Here is a 22,575-nt window from a genome sequence, read left to right as displayed (position 1 = left end):
AAGCATAGCAAATAAATTGTGATACCTTGTAGACGACAGCTCGTCGTATGCTTATGAAATAAGTTTGAAGATTCGTATTTATTGCCTTTTTATAGCTGCTGTATCACATTATAAATATTTAGTTAGGATGATTATGTGTTAATACGAGTTATGTTACGTTGTCAACTTATTACGCGATGATTAAGTTTTATTTTAATTAATTTAACTTATCCGATTGATGTGATAATTAAGCATATCAAAATTAATTTATGTAAATTTATATCTACAATTATACAATCAAGGACTAATCGTTTAATAGTCTAATAAAGTGACGAAGAATTTAGAATAAATTATTTCGAAAATAATCACTTCCTCGTCAAGATCTCGTACATCTGTAACGTGCATATAAAAAGAATAATAAATTATAGTAATTACATGACGCATGATAATATTTCAATAACTGTCTAGCCTTTTTTGTGCTATCGAAGGCTTAACGTTACTCGAATATCAGCTTACATCAAAATTTATTCAGATTTATATAATTTCATAAAATCTCTCGTATAATTACAAATCAAAAAAGATCGATTTATCCCTGTCTAATATTTATTTTCTTAATTCTAGTCTCTTTTCCGCTCTACATTTAATGGATTTTAATTTCAACGAACATATCGAAAAGTGGAAATTTGTCCAATTTTATACAGTTTCATAAAGTTTCCCGTATAATTATAATTCAAGAAAGCTCGATTTTTTCGTAACACTTAATCCATATGTATATCATTCCTTTTTAGCTATCTCGCCTCGAGCCGAAACTTCGCAACCCATATGCTTAAGCGTTAAAATATCCGATCGACAGGTGATCTCTGTGGCAGAAGTTCGACGGGAATTTATTTCACGAAGAAACTCGATGGTAGCCAGTCGAAGTTAGTTTCCTTCCAATTAGGCAGTCAGGAGGGCGTGAATATTAACCGGGGCGTTCTCATCAAAATATCAATACTGGGCAACGTCGGCTCGCTGTTATCGAGCCGCGATCAGCCTGGGTTATGCAAATCCCCGGCCTGGCCTGGTCTTTCGCTTTATTTCCCTTCTCGTTTCGGTTGTACCATTACCTTCACAACGAAACCGCCAATAAAAGCAACCGCAAGGATCTTTAGCAATCCTCGGAACAAACGGTCGTCGTCGCATACCTCGCAGCGACGCTGGTTACGTAAGTAAGCGGCCCCGAAAACCTTCGGACCACCTTCGGGCTCGCTAAAACACCAGATAATCTGCCCGTTTCCTCGGCGATTTCGCCGCCGCTGTGTCGCCATAATTGGCGAACGCCGGCGCGCGAGCATCGCGCAAAAGCGGAGTCAGAACGGAGTCGAAAAGGGCCAGCGAACGGGAGCAAACGAAGAACGAGAAAGAAGGGAAGAGAGAAAGAGCGGCAAGAAGAGGAAAAAAGAGGAGAAGGCCTCGACCGGACGATGCTCATGAATCTCATGATCGATGCCCGATGCTCGTGCACGGAGTTAAAATGTGTCCAAGTTGGAAGGCCACGGGCCGATGTCCGGTAATGGTCATCCAGGACTTCAACCGTGTTACGTGTCAGCTCGTGAGACGTTCCGCGGCAATTTACGGCTACGTACACAGTGCCATTACGACGCATCGTAAATAAGACGGTGCACGTTGTATGCAGCGTGGCAGACACACACACACACACACACACACACACACACACATACGCGTGTATACATACATACAGTGCAACGCAGCTTCATCATTTTTACCGCTCATTATGCGTGGGCGCCGTTAATTTCTGGTCCACGGCCGCGCGTTTTTGTCGGCCCGCTTTCGCGATCTCTGTAACGTTGTACTTTTAAGACCTCCTTTTTCTTTCGAACGTGACTTCCAATCGAGTATCCGACGCTGTCGCTGCGTGTTTGCAGGAAATGGTGCATTGTTTCGTTAACGACGAACAAATTAAGGATCGTGTAATAGTTTCGATATTATTGGCGAGTGGGTGGTAATAGTTTGTTTTCGACTACGCAGTTTGAGTCGATGGTATTATTAATGGATGAATTGCGTTTACGTAAGCAGTTAGAAAACTATCATTTATATACATGTTTTTTTTTTCTTTCAATATCTCCTTTAAATAATTTTCTTCGGCTAACCTTGAGCGCGTAATTATGCTTTGCATCGAAGTAATTGCCCTAACAGATAATAGAAAAAATAAGAAAAACAACGAAATTAGACTTGTCACATTTTTCTGCTACGACCTTTATATCGATAAGATACCTTCCAGGCGCGGATAATGTTAAAAATTTATTACTCTGAATTCCTTCATCAATTGAGATGATTTTTGATATTAAATTTTTCAAAAAGAAAAGTTCATCTATATTTCACAGGGCTGACAGAAGCATGTGTGTACGTTGTTTCAGTCTATATATTTTAGCTTGAAATCGGTTTATCGAAAACGGCGAAATATCAATAAGTGTTGATTACAGTTATCATTTCATAACAATGTATGTCAATATAACGTAGCATCTATCAAAACGATTCAATTGAACTATATCGTGTATATTCATATTTCATACTAATAGCTTATACTTTTATCTATTCTGGTTTCATTCTAACGATGTAATACATCAATCTGTATTTGTTCATTCACTATTTCCTCGCATTCATCAAAATCTCATTGAAATATTTTGTAATAAATTAAGAATCAAACACGTATAAATACCTCAACAACCAGCGAATAACAATGATGTTGTTATTAGTAGCAATAATTATTATTACAATTTCTTCAACAATGATCGGCTAGCGTTCGAAACTTCTATCAATTGCATTCAACGTCGACAGAACGACGAGCTTTATATTATCGAATAGAAAACGTTCCGTTTATTTTTTATTTACTTTAATTCCTGAGAATTGACATTTTCTTAAATTATCGAATCCTCGTTATTACTTCCGGGATATCGCCTAATTTACGGGAATAAATACCAAGCTGCTTGCGAATCAAATTGTTCGCATGGGCGAGGACACATGTGCGCCACTGCAATTACGCGTAATTGGATAATTATCGAAACGTTGGGCGAATTGTTCCAATAACCGGAATTTAAACGTTCGATGCATAATACATTGGCGTTGTTTGAATGTGACAGAAATGCAGGAAAGCGGCGCAAGCCAGGCCGCATCGCGGTCTCGTTTCGTTTCGTAGCAGGAAAAGTAGGTCGTAGGCGGAATAACTCGTTTCATTACGTGATTCCGCCTCTTTATTTCAATGTCCGCGCCCGTATAGTCAATCTCTATTATCTGTGTCTCGAGGGTTGTAGCCAGATCGCTTGAACAAATGCCAAAGGTTATTTCCTCGTAAACTCGCTACGTTATTTCCCGAAAGTAGGAACCTGGCCTTTTACGAGCCTTCTTTCGCTTGACTTCGCTCTTTACCAACTGACACGACGAAACCGCGAAATTATAAAGCTGACACCAGATATGACCGACTAGTAAGTGTGCGGATACTCGGGTGAATTTGTGAAAGCACAAAAACATAAAGTACACCCCCATTCGCAAGTAACAGGACACTTACGAAAACTATAGTCAACTTGAAAAGAGATATACGTATAGTTTGTAGAAAATTTCCAGATAAACCGATCTTACAAATTTCTCTTGAAAGTTGAAAATTAGAGGAATTTTATCCAATTTTGATTAAAGGAAATGCTATAACAGCTAAACGTTTATTGTTTAAGTGTGTTTAAAAGATCGTTAAATCAATGTGTTAGTAAGCGTTAATAATATATAATAGAACATATTTGGTCGAAAATCTTTGCATACCATCGTGCATTTCTTGTTTACGTGTAACAAGGCCAGCAAAAATATGTAAGTAACGCACCTTTTGCTTCATTTGTCTTATTTGGTTCGTTCATCTTTCATCATCGTTCCTCCATTATATCTGCTATCCTTTATTAAAGAAATACACAGAAGTATGAAATAAATTTACCAACAATACTAGATCTGTAAGAAGTCATATTAAAAAGGAGCTCGCAACGATGCTTTGAGAAAATGTACACTAAATAATTTGTCTATTTGTTAATGTATTCACCTTTACAATTTACACCAAATCAATACAATTTGTTGCTATTGCATCGGTTTTACTTAACAGATATTTACGAAGTTTACTCGACACCGATTGTATTTATGCACATAGACATATGTAACGTAAAGTATCTCGTTATCCCATAGCATATCGTATTATCATGCACCTATACGATTTCCAGGATTTTCCAGAAATTCCCCCGTCGTGAATCGATCGTTTCTTGTATGAAACATACACAGTATAGTTTACTGGACGAGTAACTAACGACTTGGTCTATGTTCTTGTTTCAGGTTGCGTCACGACCTTGGAGCCCAGATCAGGGCAAGACGCGGGAGATGACCAAGCTCTGCAACCATAAGAGGAAACTTCTGCTGCCAACTACGGCGGCCGGCAGTCCTGTTGCATCCTGTACACCGACGGTCTCTTCTTCGCCGGCTTTATCCACCGGCCCGGTCGCAACCGCGATTCACGTGAACGCGGACTCGCCCACCTCGCCGGACAAAGCCAGGAAAGGTAAGAACGTGACCTTGCGTGTGCCAATTCTGTCTCACGATTAGTTTCGACCTACCGTATCGATTGCTTCGCCTCTTCTTTCTTTTTCTGCTTTGAGAATGCCGAGAGTGACGGCGTGTTTTATTTCTTCGTGATTTGCATAATTTTGATGCCCGAGTAGATTATGGATTTGAATAGGAAAGGTGGGCGATTTTTTTTTTTTTTGTACAGAATATCTTGCTACGGAGATCTGAATGATGTAATAAATGCGGATGAATTTTTTACCGAGTAGGGGAGCTTGGGTCAAAGTGAAATTCTTAAGATTTAATCACACTGACGTATGGGAAGTAACGGAAATAAGTTTACTTTTTATCGTATTACATTATATAGCTTTGTTTTTGTGTAAGATTTATAACGTTTGCAATTTGACCTATTATTTGTTCAAAAAACCTTTCGTTATTTTTTAGTTTAACCGATTAACTTGGTGAAGTAAAATATAAGTGAAAAAATAGATATGCGAAGGAAAATTTTGATTGAATGTCAGGTTATAAAAAATATGTTACAACAAGTTTATGAAGAAATGAAAAAGGAGGGGTACCCTCAAAGTAAAGAGAGATGATTTTCTAAAAAGTAGGTAAAGCTAAGGAAGTAGAAGACATTTTATATATCATTACATACCTAGACATAGTAAATTCATGAATAAAATTTGGAAATTTTTAATAGAAATTCTAAATACTTTGCTCTAACAGTATGTTATCTGAAAATAATAATTCCTTTTGTGACACATAAAATAATACGTTAATTTGCCATCTCATTTTCGCCACGGTTTCTATGTTTCACGTTAATTGAGATAATTTGTTTCAAATGTAAAATTTCATTTTAGATGCGCGTACGTTTTATCGTCAATAATCATATGTTGTAAGCATTTATTCATGAATATCGAATGATCGGTAAATAAAATAATTACAAGTAATAATTTACGAAAATATCCTACGTAAACAAATCGTTCACCCGGAGAATTGAATTTCTCCTCGCATTTATCAATATGCTTCGACATAATACCAGTTACGCTTTAAAGTTTACTTATTTAACGAAGTATCCCTATTTACATTTATGAGTTCGTAACATAGGAAATTTTTATTATATACAATCACCAACATAATTGTTGTGCAAAACAAGAAAAGAGCCCGTAAGACAAAATTGAATAAATTTCGCTGGGAGTTTCAGTCTTATTTTAATATTAGCGACCTTCGAATTGGTAATTATACTGGCTCTAATAAAACTTCGCTCCTTTCATATCTACAAAATAAATAAAAGCTTCGTAAAATAATTGAATTACCTCGCTAGAAAATATACCCGGTATCCAATATATTCACTCTTATTTTCAAGAAGCTCCTCAGTTGTTTTAAAACAGTAACTTCTATCATTATATGGTATGATCCTTTGGAAGTAAAGTAGAAAGAAAGAAATATCTTTTCTAACTAAATAATTCCAAGTTACTCGTTTCATAAGAGATGATCGTGACGTCACCGATTCGCGAAGAAGTGCAGACGTTTCCTTGCATGTTGAATAACAAACGCGGGATCGAAGTAGCCCAATTAGAGGAGGTATTTCTCGATCAGATAGAGGGGAATAGTCTCGCAAGGAAATTGCATAGAAGGAATTTTTCCATCTAGGGAGTTTTATCCGACGTTCGAGGGGGCGCGGGGTGGTCGATCGATCAAAATCAGAATTTTCCCTGGGGAAAAGTTTCTTGGCGGATTCTCGAACGAGCCACGAACTCGTCGAACTCGATCGCATTATACATACTCGCCAATCAATCTCACGTATACCAGCGTACGCGGCGGCCGAGCACGTACACATCCTCCCACCCATCAATATATCCCCCGAAGAAGTTTTCCCATCGATCCGTCGTATTAACAAAGTTCCGCCAGTTCCGGTAGTCAGAGCGGCGCGCCATAATCGCCGGGAACGTTTATTCACCGTCGTACTAGAAAACACGCGGCGAAAACTTTTATTGGAGGACGACCAAAAGTTTTTCCTCGTGCATCGCGCCTCGCGGCTGCCGACCGAGCCGTGATCATTAGGGCGCAGCGAACGGGAAAAAAGTCCCGGGAAGAAGAAAAGGAACGACGAAATTGCGACATTAGCGGGGTCTGTTGCCTCCATCCCCTTCTCCCTTTCTTTCGTTCCGTCTGTGCTTCCCTTTTCCTCTTTCTCTGTACCTCTCTTTCTTCCGCGGTCCTTTTCGCGTACATAGAGACGGCATTAAAGCTCCCCGATGTCGGTGAAAAAAGGGATGGAGGTGGCGAACGCGACGTAGGAACCGTGGATGGGGGCGTTGGCCCGGGGGAAGGAGGTGGAATGATGTATCACCGTGGCGGCTAAACTCTCCGTCCGGATTTCATTACTAAATCCTATAACCGACCGAGCGAGACCGACTCTTTTCTTTTTTCTCTCTCTCGTTTCCTCTTCCCTGCTACCCGTTCGCCCCTCTCCTCTTCTGCTTCTTTATTCTCTTTTTCGTCTTTTCCTTTCTTCATCGCGTCGCTAATTAAACGGCTGTTATTCCGAGCGAGCCTGTGCACACACAGCGAAAGCCTCGCTTACGGTTTTCGCTCGTCGGGAATGAGAAACAATAGTCCGACTGTGCATTGAAATTCGTCGAGTGTATTTTGATCGTTCGCTGGTTTCAGGGGCTGAGGGATTTAAAGGACAACGTTGCTGATTTTTAATCGCCTGCTCGCAAACTTTCTAACTGTGTTTCATTTCACCTTTTGTCATCCGAACTCAAGCATTTCAATCCTTCCGCCATCGGTTTAGCATAGTGGTTTTGGTAGATTTTGTTCACTCAGGAATTACGTTAGGTAGATATTGCAAAGTGATCGAGACAGTGTAACAGCGATTTGGTGGGCAAAATTTAACTTAACGTTTTGCTATATGACACGTGTAATTTGATTACCCAAAAGACGTCTTCATTTTTATGGTAAGAATTTTACAACAATATATTGATAATTACTAACGTTATTGTGTCACAATTTACGATGTACGTAGTAAATTAACAACAAAGAATAACTACATCATTTTATTAATTTAATTGTATAAAAATTCTTACAAGTGTTCAACGTATACTTATCTGATCACTTTCGGTAAATGAAGTAAGCGCACTTGAAAACAGTTTTACCGTCACGTACAAGATAACTGAATTACCATTTCGGAAAGTTCATAAAAACTTGCTTCACGAGTGGTAGCAGAAAATTAAGAGGAAAAGTTAATGGAAACTATACATTTACGATTAAATATACGCAAATGGAAAGAAAAGTACCTCGAAAATCGGAAGCATAATTTATTTATCGTCCACAGAATTGACAAATTTTCAAGCTAGATTCTACCAAAAATTACCACATGAAATAATCTGCTTCCACTCGTTCGATATAATATTCTTCAAAGATTTATCTTTCTCGCGATTGCGGTATTGCATCACGGAATTGCGCTCCACCCTATATAAATGTACATCGTCGCCAGTGTTTCTGTGGAACTTTATAGGGCCGTTTTAACATCGACGCTCACGTTCGCGTTCACGGGCGTCGCTTCGATTCCAATTTTCCGGTGATATAAAACGACGTGGCCCGAGAAAACGTCACCCTGTTTCTCTCCCTTTCGTTCCACACCATCTTTCTTTCTACCCCTGGTTTCCCTCTATCGAGGCATTTCAACGGCGGAGGTAATACGTTCGCGTGGTGTGCAAACACACACCCTCCGAATCGCGGACGGGGATGGAAAATAAAAGAAATAAGCCGTGGAGGGGAGAGACGAATCGAATGAATCTTTATCGTCGTCGCTCTTCCACGAATACGAGTCTCAATAACGAAAGTCGATTTCATTTCTCTCCTCTCTTCTTTTCGGTTTTGCTCGGTTCAGCCTGGGGAATGGCTTTTATGTACCACAGTTTGCCAAGGGACTCGACCGAGAAACGAGAAACGAAACTCGATCGACGCTATTAATGGAATTCCGACGGCTGGTTACTCGTATCTGGATTTACTTTCGTTTTTAATATGCGTTCATTTTCTAGACCAATCCTGTAGACGAGAGAGGGGGCGAATGTTTGAGCGCGCAAACAGCATTTCTGGAATTTGTACCGCGGCTCTCGCCCGTAACTATTGACTTTTACGCTTCGCGCGAGACACCCTGTCAGCGGATTCGTCGGTGTGTTAATAAATTTTCGAGATCCGATTTCGCCAGGTCGACGAGACAAGTGTAACGACTAATCATGACACGTTTAACGAGGTCGATCGCTCGCCGTTACATTTTCCTTGTCCCGCTGAACAATTTTCCGTGGTAAACAGGCTCTCTCTGTTACCCGATCGATCACGTTCGTGTTACGACGGCGCGATACGCTTTGCGCCGTTTGATATCCCGGAGGAAACGATTTCACAGAGAGCGAGCTATTAGTTACACCTGCAACTTTTCTTTTATCATCTTACTCGGTACGTAAAGATTTCACAACTACGAGTTCTTGACAAATTTTGATTTTCATTCAACTTCGTCGCTTCATTCATTTGATTCATCAAAATCAAATGTTTCATTCGTCAATTATGCAACTAATTTCGTACAATCTGCGCTATTGAGAACGGCGATTAACAACAAAACCAATTGGTTGGCATAATACTCGAGAAGCATTGGCAAAAGTCCTTAGAGCGTGTGCCATGCACAGGTCATCAGACAGTTTAAAGCCCACTCAGGTAAATCCTCAGACGATCCACAAATTTGCATTTGGTTGTCTCTGTCGCTACAATCCCGACGCGGGACAGAAGGCTTTCCATCGGTGTTAGGGTTGCACAGAGGACGCGAGCTGGCCGGAAGAGGAACCAATCGGCCGGCTCGTGTCTTCTTATCGTCCGGGCGATCAATAAGTCCCGGGAGGAGGAAAGAATCCGCTCACCATTCGCTGCCAGCGACGTCAACGCGACGATGTTAGTTTGGATGAGGCAGCTTGGTGGGGGCAAACGCGAAGGAGAACGAGGACAGAGTGGGTGGTAGCAGTGGTGGTGTCGATGGTGGTGGTAGTGGTGGTGGTGGTGGTGGTGGTGGTAGTGGTAGACAGAGAGTTGATAAGGGTTAATTTCGTACGAAGAGGCAGCGGCGCCACGGCGCTCCGAATAGGTGAAGAGAGAAGAGGAACTGCGGTCCAACGTCTGTGTCCGGTTGTGATTCTTGCGCCTGCCCCGAGTGATGTTCACCCCCGCCGACACCGTTTCAAACCACCTCCGGCTCGTCCTCGACCGACGTCCTGTTGTGGTCGCGCAAGCGCATTTTACGCTGCTTCCGTTTAGTCCGCATCAACGGCTCGACCACGTCGTAACGTCCGATCCACGCTGGGATCGTCATGAGCGAACAACTGGGGAAGTAGTCCTTGGCCGAGGTTCAATTGGATTTCAGTGATTCGAGTGCCTTCGAATCCCGCTGGTCCGTCAGCCAGCCGTAACGAGAAGTTTTGCCTCGGGACTTCTCTACCAGAAGATTGTTATAATTATGGCCGTTGGTTCGGTTCAATTGGTCCCTGTATCGAAATCTCCTGACATCGAGTCCGCAACTTCGATCTATACCGCGAGAGTTGCCTGAGAACGATGGGAACTATCTTTGGTTAGCATATTTCAGCCGTACCGATATTGTGTGTTCAAGAGAAATTAGGCTTCTCCATTCGTTTTATTATTTAATCTCTCATCGTCGTTAACGGTTTATATGATATCTTAATTAATATTTAGTTTCGATAGAATAACATGTAAGAAGATATTATATATATTTTAATTGCAAGCCATTGAACAAAGAGTAATTTGAGAAATTACATCAGAAAGGGCGCACTTTGTAATTTTCCCTTGCAATCGAATTTGCAATATCTTTCCTCGCATTTCGAGGGATCGAGTTTCATCCTTAAGCGATAGCCTATATTCCATAATTGCTACGTCATCTCTACTTCGTCAGATTTAATGGCGGCAACGCTTACAGCCATAAGCCATTGACTGCAGATTTTTGGGATAAAGGGAGAGGGATTTTACGCGTTCACGCGAACCTCCCTCGAAAGCCACGAAATGCTTCAAAGATTTTACGCAAATTTTCACCCCCTTGAAAATCGGGTTAAACTACCGTCGTTGCAGACAACTTGGCCTTGCTCCTAGGTGGATTCATTATTACATCCTACCCTACCTCTCTTTCACCCATCCGTTTTCCTCGTCCTCTTCATCTTGCTTCTCCCGCTTCCGAATTGTCTTCCCCCATTGAAGCCGTGGAGAATAATTATCCGCTGTAGGCTTACGGATAAAAGACCGCCATTGAAAACCATCCCCTTTGCCACCCTTTTGCCATTCTGCTTTCTGTTATCCTCGTAAATCAAGGTAATTTTATAGTGTGAACGCTTGTTATGGCTGCTTGTCAACCTTTGATTGTGAAGGGTTGTATAGTTTCGCTTCAATTCCAAATATGAAACAGTTATTTGCTTCGCTTCGTTCTATTTTTCTTTTTCTTTGATTCATCAATTTTTTTAAATACTAACGAACCTATGAAGGTGATTTTCCTCCGTTCTTGTATCTTTCAGCATCGTTTAAATAGTTCGCGTGCATTCTCGTGCATTATTCATTTTTCTCGTATGTTGAAACAATTAGTATGAACACGATGAAAATTATATACGTTCTATAAATATTATACCACTGTTAATATATAAAACTAATTTTCATTAAATAGTTTCTATTATGTAGAGAATAGTAATTATTTTCATTCAGAATGTGTCATACTATAAATCAACAATTTCTGCGACACTTCGTGCATTTATCTTCTGCACTTGGAAAAAAGGCAATATTATAACCATTTATCTTTGTAACTGGTTTATACAAAATTGGAAAAAGTTATACGTTCGTTTACAAGTTAAATGTGTTGGAAAAGAAAGGTAGTGAATAAAACGGATATGAATCTTGGAATTGTTACGCTAAATAGGATTTAACCTTGCGGTGGGACTTCAAATGGAACACTCGTTCATTAAGAAACCTGAAGCAGCGCTTGAATAATAAGTGGAGGGTTAAAATTAGAGTTAGGGAAATGAGTCGTATTTTAATTCTCCATGACCTTGAAGATTTAACGTGCCTCGGAATTCCATTAAGAATTAATACCATTTTTTGCATATCTTAAATATCCAATAACAAAAGATGATTTCCATCAACGTTTCATTATATTTTTCAGATGGTCTCAATAAGAAAAAGAAGAGGAAAATAGGGGGGCTAGGAAACATTTTCTCAGGAGTCTCAGTCTCACAACTTATGGCACAACGCGAAAGAGCTATTGTTGCGGCATCTGGAGTGCAAGGGTCACCAGTACCAAATGGATCGCAGGTAATGTGATACTAATTTTAATTAATCCGAAGAGAAATCTGCTATTTTAATCCTTCCATAATGTATCCCAAGAGAGATTCGAACAAATAATACTGCGAACTTTACATTTTAAATGAAATTATACGTGACGTAATTATTAATATTTATTTCCTATAAGAAGTTAAAATTATATTACGTTAATATCTAATTTTTATTCAATGTAATAATTATGTGATCATAATAAAACAAGATAATTATTTTCCAAGTCTGTTGTTGTAAATTTTTCGCTACTTTATTGTATTGTCAAAGAGTTAATACTTACGGTATGTTTATTGTAAATAATAAGTTTATCTGTAATAGATAAATCTTTATAAATAAATAAATTAGTAGGTAAATTTTATTATTTTCTAATTATGTCGAATATTATGTATATAGCATAATGTTTACACGTGAATGTTTTTCATATTCCAGGTGTGGCCTATTGCGATCCCTAATTTGCAAGTTCAGCAAAGTAATCAGCAGATATGTCATCAAACATTAAATTCACCTTCTCAAACACAAGATATAAATGGCTGTGTAACGAGAAATCCTCAACAAAGGTTAGGTCAGCACAATATGTCGGGGATGTTAATGGGAAATTCCCTGATCATGAATCAGCAGGGCGCCAATTTTAACAATATGACTCAGCAGCAACAACAGTTGTTACAACAGCAACATCAACAGCTTATATTGCAACAACAGCAGCAGCAGCAGCAGCAGCAACAACAACTTATGCAGCAGCATATATCTCAACAACAACAGCAGCAACAGCAGCAGCAACAGTTACTGCCTCATCATCAGCAAATGCAACATATGCAGATTTTACAGCAACACGAACAACAACATCAAAACACGGTCGTGAATCAGTTAACGCAACAGCAAGCTCCTCACTATCTTAATCAATTAAATCAGCAGCCGTTACATATAATGCAGCAGCAGGACCATTTGAATCAGCAGCAGCAACAACAGCAACAGCAATTGCACATGCAACAAATGCAGAAGCATAAGATGCAACAGCAGCAACAACAACAGCAGCATTTGACTCAAGAAGTTGATCAACAATCAGGAAACTACAACCCTCAACATTCGTCAGAAAATTATGTGCATCACATGCAATCCTCACAAGTAACAGCTCAATCTACTCTTCATCCGCAGTTGCACCAAATTCATCAACATCAACTGCAACAACAAACGCAACAGCATCAACCCAATCAACACGTAATGCAGGCACAACCAGCGGATCAATTTCAAATGCAAATACAACAACTTCAGCAGCAACAGCAGCATCAGCATCAACAACAAGTATCTCAGGTGTGCGTGCAACCTCAGTATCCTAATCAACAGTTGAATCATCATTCGTTAGACGTAATGCAACAACAAACAATTGGTCCCGTGATGAATACTGCTGATATGCAGAACAGACATAATCGTACTCCTTCTGTGACGGATGAAGATTTGAATGCGAAACAAATTCAACAGCAGCAGCAGCAGCAGCAACAACAACAACAACAACAGCAGCAGCAGCAACAACAACAGCAGCAGCAGCAGCAGCAACTTCTGTTGCACAATCACGCTGTACAACGGCACCATGTCGTACAAAATGGGAACTTATCGAATAATTCCCACGAAAATATGCAACGAATGTACGCCCCGAATCAGGTTCAATATCCTGTGAGAAATTTCGATGCTTCGAAAGGAGCTATCGTAGATGTTAAACATCAGCAACAATACGCTTTATCTAATGTAGCGGGAAGGAGCCCGAATACCAATCATGCTGTTGAAACGCAGTCTGGAATGGGACCAAACGGGCAACCCGGTAACGTGCATTTCAATTCGAGAACGCCACCTTGGCAACAAAATCGGTCAGCTTCGGGTTCTCATCAGCCTTCTCTCGTCACAGTCCAGAACATCACATGTAACTCTTTCGATCGTGTTCCACCTCTACATCACCACATTCCACAAGCATCCACTTGGACCGATGAAGTTGCGCGCAAGAAGGCCAAACCCAGTAAAGTAATGGTGAAGAAACAGCGCCAGCATAGCGTTACAGATGTTCGAAATAATAGCCTTGATCAATCAGCTTCGAGTCCAATAGATGAATTCAACGAGAAAAATCAACAGAATAGTAATCAAATTGGTTCCACCGTCAATAGCAGCGGCCCGTCGTTTTTGGAAGACCCCAGCGGTTACCTTGCGCAACAGACTGCTTTGTTGAATAGCACGATATCAAGGCAAACCGGTGTTAGTAGCTCTCAAGTGGGAATTGTCAATAATTCGAAAACACCGCAAACGAGCCATGGTTCGCATTTGCCTAATAACACTTATCTTCCACAACCAAAGCCTTCTTCCGGCGCCAGCCCCACGAGCACATCGACGTTTAATTCTGTGAAAAATCACGCAACCTCGCCCGTTGTTGTACACAGTAGCATGACTCCCACTTCGAGCAGTGGAGGAACAGATTCGGAGAATAGTCCTTGCCAAGGTTGTGTTACCAGTGCTGATACTCAATCTTATGTGCAGGATCAATATAAACAACAAATGCAACGTCAGTACCTGATGCATTCTGATCAACGCGAGGATCCTGTTACATCGTCCACGTTTGGAGAACAGTATCAGAACAATCAGCAGCAAGCTGATTCAAGACCGATCCAGGGTGGTACTGTGAGTACCAGTCATGGATCTCCGATTGGTACGAACAGTCCAGCGAATTCAGACACGCCAGCCTCGTCGACACCTGGAATATCACAGCCGGCAACGCCTCAAAGTCTCATTTCGTCGCAGCCGTCGACGCCACATAGTTACTCGCAACCGCCAACACCTCATTCGCATTCTACGTCTGGTCAGGTGCCATCTCAACCTTTAACGCCTCAGGCTCAACAACCCTCACAGTCTTCGATGGGTAGTGTTGCGCCAGAGCAACGCGCGGAAACGCCTTGCTCTGCTACAACGAGTTCAAACGTAGTTCCTTCTAGTACGCCATCGTCGCAATCATCCACCTCCGGTTCAGACAGCATGACGTCTCAAATAACAAAAAGGCAAACCACGAGACAGTCGTCTTTGGATGGTTACCAGCCACATCCTCATACTGTGAATGCAGTTTCGAGAGTACCGATGAATCACTTTGCTGGCACGTCATCGGTAATAACCACAATGGCAAGCGGCCATACGGTTAGCAGTAACACCATCACATCTGTGCTAGCTGGAAGAGCGAATACCGCTACGGTTTCGATAAATACACCTTCTGGAATACCAAATCCCGCTATACCAGACATACTCTCGAATAAATCACAACATCCAGCGTCTTCGACAACCTTAACGAATGTACCAACCACTGTTGTTACTACGACGTCCTCTCTTCCGAATAGTCAATCGTCGATAGCGATAAGTGTGTCGAAATCGCCATTGGAGATGGTTCAAAGCGTCGTTAGTAGTATACAAGTACCTCAGGCCAGTACCAATTCACCAGTACAACCTCAAAGTCAGCAACAGCAGCAACAACCAACCCAACAGCATCCCCAGTCCAATGTTCAAGTTCATAATGTTCTTACGTCAGGCGGAATATTAAAACATCCTGCTGGATCGACTTTACCTCCTGGTCATATTTTAGTGTCTAATGGTGGTCAACTTATAATGGCTAGCACGGGTTCAGGAATCAACGGTGTAATGGCACCACCTCCTCCAAAAATCATTTCCAACTCTAATTCGATGCCACCATTGTCAGTGTCACCTATGGTCACCAGTGTGACAGGAGCTGTCAGCCAGGTTATTCCTGCGGTGGGCGTAGCTCAGCAAGTTATTGGACAGCCCACGGTGCTCGTCAACACTATTCAGACTCCTGTACTTATACAACCTAGTGTCATGACGATGGACAGTATAGGCCAGAACGTTCAAATACCGCATCTAACTGTCGCGACTGGAAACGTGATACAAAATGCTCAGTCAATCTTAGATGCGAATCAGGACGTTACGAGAAACGTCAGTGCGAATCAAGGGATGGTAAATCGGCAACCGGCGTTGCTATCGCCCGAATCAGCGATGAGCAAAAAGAAAGCGTACAAAAAACGAAAGACGAATCCGCAGACAGTGGCCTCGATGTTGCATATCGCTTCGTCTCAACAAAATGCTGGCATGCTGATGCAGTCGCAGTCCAACTTTGCGCAGCAGAACTTCCAGACTCAGAGCATAGGCGGTCCGATGCTGCAGGCGTTGACAATTGTTCCTGGCAAGGGTGGAGCACCAGCTCAATTGGTAATGAATGGTCAGGCCGGTGCAACATCGGCTCAGTTCAATGCTCAACAAATTATCACGAATCCTCAACCAGCTCAGCAAATAAATCTCCTGCAACCAGTGAATTTATTAAACGGAGCTGCTGGTATGGTTCAAAATTTCCCTACTATTCAACAATTCATCGTTCCTGGTATAGGAAGTATGGTTATGTCTGCTGATGGAACGGCGACGTTGCTGCAAGACACAGGAAACATCGGTATGCAGTTGCAGATACAAAACGTAAATGGTCAGAATGTGTTAACTCCGGTGCAAAGCCACAGTGGAATATTCAATCCGAGTCAGAGCATTTTAGCAGCGGGTCCTGCTGGAATGGTCATTCGAACACCGCAAGCAACCGGCGGAAAAATTATTCAACAACATAGTCCTGGCGCACAATTCCTCTCACCGAACAGTGGCCAATTCTTAGTAAATGGAACAACGTCGTTTGGGAATCAACTGAGTCCGATAGTAGCAAATGTCAGTCCGAACCAGCAAGTGACTTTTAATGCCTCGCAAGTTCGACCGACAAACATGCAGGGTCAGCAGGAATTCATACAGATGAACGGGCAGACGTTGATGGTACCTTGTGGAACGGCGCAGAATATCGCTGTTTCATCGGCCCCTAACCAACAGAACACAACATTCGTTCAGCAAAATACTACGATCGTGCAGCAACAAACGACCATGGTATCTAACAATCAGATACCTAATTTTCAAGCTGCAGCTTCTAATGGAACCACCGTCGATCCTTCGTTAAACATTGATCATAATCAGTCGTATATTTTGAGTTCTGGAATGATTCAAGGAAAGGCGCCCACTTCCCCAAAAAGTAGCGTGAATTCGCCGTCTTCGGAGCAGAACGTTGAACAGCAGCAATACGTTCTTGCCAGTAGTAGTACGACTGTTGTTGAGAAAACAGCTCAACAGAGCGATCAACACAGTCCTCTGATGGCAAGACATTCTGTTTCGACTCAGACAGCTGGTAATCAAGCGAATATGGCTCAATCGGCTATGATGAGACAAGGATCGCCGCCGGATACTACCACGCACAGTCCAGGGAATAGTCAAAGATCGAATAGTCCTGCCGTGGACACTACAACGCATGGAGCAGCTTCACCTGCACCGCCAATTACAGCTAGACATCACTCGTCGTCTACGGTAATATTGCATTATTCAATACAATAAAAACAATAAAACCATAGAAGAAAAATATAATAGGTAATTTAGAAATTAATTTTCTGAAATATGTCAATTGTCATAATATTAAATATATCTTTGGATGTTTACAGAATATCATAGATTTATTTATTTAATATGCATATAATTAAAATATTTTTCAACAGAATTAAGTATTTTTCCATGTATTCGTATAATTTTTAAGCACTAAGTTTTTTTATATGTATAGTTTTGATAAAAATTGGCATTGTAGCATAAATTTGTCACTGTGTGTTTCAAACAAATTGCAATCAAATACGAAATTCTTGGATGCTTTAAAACTCTATGGGGTTAAATAAGTGATGTGAACAAACGTAGATTGAAAAGAACTAAACGTTGTGAATATATAATTTATATTTATTGTATTTTTATATGATTAAGCCTGGCATACCTGCTCCTTTATATCTAATTCAAGTTCAATTATATATAATTTCAGACTAATTATGTTTTTCTATTTTTTTTTTTAAGTTTAAGAGAAATATGAAAGAACCGTTAATATATATAATTAATATGTGTGACATTTTATTTTAATTTTGTATTAAAACAAAATCTACTTGTACCAAAAAAAATATTTCTGAGTACATTCAAAGCGTTTTGTTTATTGAAATGAAAACAAGACTGTGATATATAATATTGCCTTGTTTGTATTTTTATCTCAACTAATATACTGAACGCGTTAAAATATTAATTTCCAGCCAATGGTTCATTGCGTATCAAGTAGCGAACCGGATTCAGGCGACGTACCAGTGGCTTCGGAAGATTGGAGAATTCAAGGTATCACCACGAAAGAAATCACGCTTAGTCAGCCAGGTCTCCATGGAAAGACATATGTGGAGTCGACGGTGACTACTGGGATCCAGGTTGGTACCCATGTAGAGCAGGTCAACCGTCATCTAACTCTAACAGACATGCACCAGCCAGCCGATACGACACACCCTGAAAACACATACGCTGACTCACAGGAGCATATGGACACTTCATCACCAAATCATTCCATATATTCAGACACAATGGACCAGAATCCTGTTGAAGATCACCTAAGCGTCACTAAAGAAATGACGGACGTCTCTTATACAGAGGTTGACGTCAATACGTTGCCGGTTGTAGGTCATGGTCACTATCAGCCGATCCTCTATCATAGTCAGCATTATGTTCCCAATACGAACGTTTATCGACAGCAAGCTTTAGTGCCAGATCATGCGCATTACACTATGTTACCTCAAACGAAATTCGATCCTAAATCTTGCGTCGAAACCGATCAAATTGAATCGCAAGTTTCACAACATCTTCCGGAGCAAGATGACATAGATCAAAATTCAGAAGAAAAGCCTTTGGAGAATCAGAACATCGGTATTCCTTATTGTTCACAAGGCGAGAATTATCAAAAATTTGTAAATATCGGTATCGCTGCGTCAGCAGGGCTTTATCCACATTTGTATAACTATAGGTCTGATCCTAATAGCATTGCTGTCGTGAACTATTCGGCCAGTAAGCAGGCCTATATGAATCCATACATTTACAATCAATTCGTATATGCGCAAGAAGCTGACGACGGTGAGGAGACTGACTCATCGTCGGAGGACTGAGCATCTTTCTTTCGTACGGGTCGATTAATTAATTTTGTACATTTTCAATTACTCAACCAGTGGCATTCCCTACTTGCAAGGGCATAATACACGTTTCAATCGAGTACTATTAAGTTTGTAATTAGTTTGTATTTAACGTTATTAATTTTTACGCGTAGATAATTCGTGGGCCGGACGATGTTCAGCTCGCTTTTTTTTAGCATTATTATTTAAAGCATACATTGCAATAATGTAACTTGTATGATTAACCGTGTGTTAACGAATTGCTAAGAAACAAAAAAAGATACATGATTCTTTATAATGGCAAATAGAGAAAAAATAAATTTTTGCTAAACAATATTATTTTTGCTAAAAATTATCTGACATACATTATTCCTAAACGTTCAAAATAAAAGAGAAAATACCTTGCAATGAGCATGCGTAATCAGAGTTTGGATTTTGTCATCTTGGTATCATTTCTCGTTTGCATGCCTCGAAGAATGAAATTTGAACGTGCCATATTAATTCGGCCATTGATAGCGTAGAAAACGTAAGTTTTCTATAATAGTAGCTCTCCGAACGCTCATCGCGTTCTAATATATTATTATACATTCTTGTACATTACTTAGTTGAGTTAAAAATTGTTCTCCGTTCAAGTAGTTTGGTTTGTTTGTTTATTTTCTTTGTTTTATACAACTTCATTCTGTTCACTTATGTTTTTCACGCTCGGTCGAAAGAATGATGAGAATCTTGCTGGAGAAATAAAAGGGTTTATCGAAACGAAACGAGCGATTTGGCAGACGTTAGATTGAAATGATATTAGCATGTGACTTGGTAGGCTTGTGCCTGAGTTGATCCAGTTGTATTTGACAGATCTATACGTCAGAGACGTTGAAGCAAGCCGAAGGTGTGGTGAGCACAGTGAGGTGCGAGGGCAGGGAACATGCCCTCGGCCGCGGAATCAAGCGAAAGCTGGACTCCATCCATTCCATGCATTCTACCCTGCATGAAGACCAAGATGGTCAGTATTGTATGGTATTTTTAGATATTAATCGTATATTAGTTATATAAGTAGCTCGGATATTAGCATCGAGCCACATTTTGATAATCAACTTTGATAATTGTTGACGTGAAAACTGTGTTACTATTGTAAAACACATTAATTCTATCGAGAAAGCTCCGAACGACCTTTCAAATAAATTATGCCATAATCAAGTAAATTTGGTTGTTAAAGATTGATTTTTTTACATCCTGTATATTTTGTATAGAATCGTAGAACGATTGTATAGAATTGTCTTATTATGAAAGTTATCTTATCAAAGTGGTATCTGACAGTAGTTTTACATTGATAAGGAATGTAATTTTATGCATGGTATAACTTTAGAAATATTATAAAATAATTTATACGTAACGAGAAGATTTCACGTTGTTTGTCGATGATTGTTATAGAATGATTGTTAGTATTAAGAATCCTTCTAACTCTAATATCTTCATTAGTCCTCGATTGGTACTGTTGGTTCATAGGTGACAATTTGGAGTACGTTTAGTTATTACAGTAGTCACTATATTGTGTTCTATATTTTAGAATGGAATTTCAGATTTAGTAAATATAAGTATAATAATTAATAAAAGAAGTACTCTAAAACTGAGCAATTTATTCTAAAATTTTGTGGGTTACCTGTGATCCAATAGTACTAATTAAGGGTCAATATTTTAGTTAGACATACATCTGCTACACTCTAACGTTCCTTCATGCTACCTCGTATTTTGTACAAAGCATGTTCCGTTATGTACATAATTACGTTAGTTTACGATTGTTTGTGTGCTTGCTCAGTATTTGTTTTCGTTCGCTGCATGCATAGTGGCATGATCAATTATTGCTTGTTGCATTGTATACGCTTTGGTAATGCTTTTTAAGCGATGTCCAAGATTTACTCATCTCCAAAGTTAATATGAATAATCAAAAGAGAAAAATATTTCCTCGCCTGATTTTATTTTCGAGATTTATCGTCCATTTAATCAGTTTCTATAAGATGTTAGTAAAATTTACTTTTAGAAAAGGAGTATATATTTTCTTTTCGATAAGAGATATTATTTTTCGTTTTTAAACATTTTCTTACATGTTACCTTACAAAGATCATAATGTTCTTTATTTACAAAATAAAGAATTCGAAGAAAATGTAAAATATTCCTTTTCAAACGATAACTTTTTCTTGGCAAAATTTTTCTTCGATGTATCATTGGACTGTATTATTGTTCAACCAGAAAGAGAAAAGAAAATAAAAATTCGTTGCAATATTTCACAAGAATTCGAAGCAGGTAAGTGGTGTCAATACTAAACATTTTTGTTCGTTAAAAGATCCCAGGAGAGGAGACTCGATGCTTTGCTATAAAGATGTAACGGCGGTGACGTTGAATTAATAAATTGTAAATAATTTTCATAAGGATTTATTCCATACACATTCCTACTTTTTTTTTTTTTGTACTAATTGGCTGTCAGGTTTGTTAATATTCATTGTCCACGTAATTGTCACATACCACTGAAGGGGCCAAGGGGCTTCAGTCATACGTTCATTTTCGGCGCGGGTGTGGCTCACCAGTCTTATTTGTTGCGGTCATTTTCTTGTACATAATCATCCTCACGTGTCTCGTGTCGCATGTGCATAATATTTTGGGGAGGGAATTGTTGTTTTCGCCCTGGCCGCGCCTGTGAACTTGGGACGTGCGTGCGCAAAAATTTGTCACGTAAATCCGCGGCTTTATCACGTTCGTAATTCGCCGTTCCAAACGAGAGTTTGGAATTTACGATTCGAGCGATTCACCGTTTGAACCTGCGGAAATAACGAAAAATTATTGTCCAATGAATTTTATGGATCTGTTATTTTACGATCGAGTCACTACGGTAGAGTTATATGTATTCACGATTCAAGTTACGGACGAAAACGTACGGAAGAGTATGATATCGAGTAACGCGGAATGTCTACAAAAAGAAAGCGTACAGGTTGCATTCCTCGGAGCAGGACATATTCTTTAATTGTCGAGTCAGAAATAGAAGAGATCGATGGACGAAGTCATTGCATGTGCTCGAACCATCTGATACCTTACTTTGTCACTGATCTCGCCTACCACCGTTTGTATGAAGCTACTAATCATTTTTTAACGAGCACACGCGCGAGCAAGGAGCACATTTCAAAATAAACAACCCTACAAATACAGACGTAGTGGTATCAGTTAGGATGTTTCAGAGTAATTCATCCCATTCGTAAGGCACGCACAAAGAGCATACTCATTTCGCTGTTATGCGTCATGCACTTATTGATCAAAATTAACACACAATCTTAACTAGACGAAAGCTCGCGGGATCGTGTTGCGAAATTAAATCGATACTTAATTAGCAGATATTTATGCGTTTATGAGAAGAGTTGCAAAAAATGTACCGAATGCATGTTGTATGAAGAAACATATAAAATATACAACTTAATGTACATAATGGTTATATTTAGTAGGTGAAACAAATTTCTGTTTTGGTTCTATCTTTTATATGCGAATTAGCATAAACATTCGCGGTTTGTTATTATTATTAATTATC

At 39.8% G+C, this 22,575-nt stretch overlaps 1 protein-coding gene across 4 annotated transcripts in view; it reads left to right on the top strand.

Moving 5' to 3' along the window:
- Positions 1-22,575, top strand: part of LOC122567059 (mucin-17-like) — a 381,861-nt gene that overhangs the window by 348,024 nt on the left and 11,262 nt on the right. For 2 of the 4 annotated variants that reach the window (XM_043725153.1, XM_043725154.1), the window contains exons 3-7: positions 4,342-4,564; positions 11,774-11,922; positions 12,373-17,364; positions 18,117-18,281; positions 19,860-20,007. In XM_043725153.1, coding sequence (XP_043581088.1) covers positions 4,342-4,564; positions 11,774-11,922; positions 12,373-17,364; positions 18,117-18,281; positions 19,860-20,007 — 5,677 coding nt within the window. Of the gene's footprint in view, positions 1-1,770; positions 2,048-4,341; positions 4,565-11,773; positions 11,923-12,372; positions 17,365-18,116; positions 19,770-19,859; positions 20,008-22,575 lie in introns of those variants that run through there. The other 2 variants (XM_043725155.1, XM_043725152.1) reach the window with 2 other exon arrangements.

Source organism: Bombus pyrosoma, linkage group LG4 (assembly GCF_014825855.1).
Source record: "Bombus pyrosoma isolate SC7728 linkage group LG4, ASM1482585v1, whole genome shotgun sequence".
Taxonomy (NCBI): Eukaryota; Metazoa; Arthropoda; class Insecta; order Hymenoptera; family Apidae; genus Bombus; species Bombus pyrosoma.
This window is presented reverse-complemented; position numbering and strand designations above follow the sequence as displayed.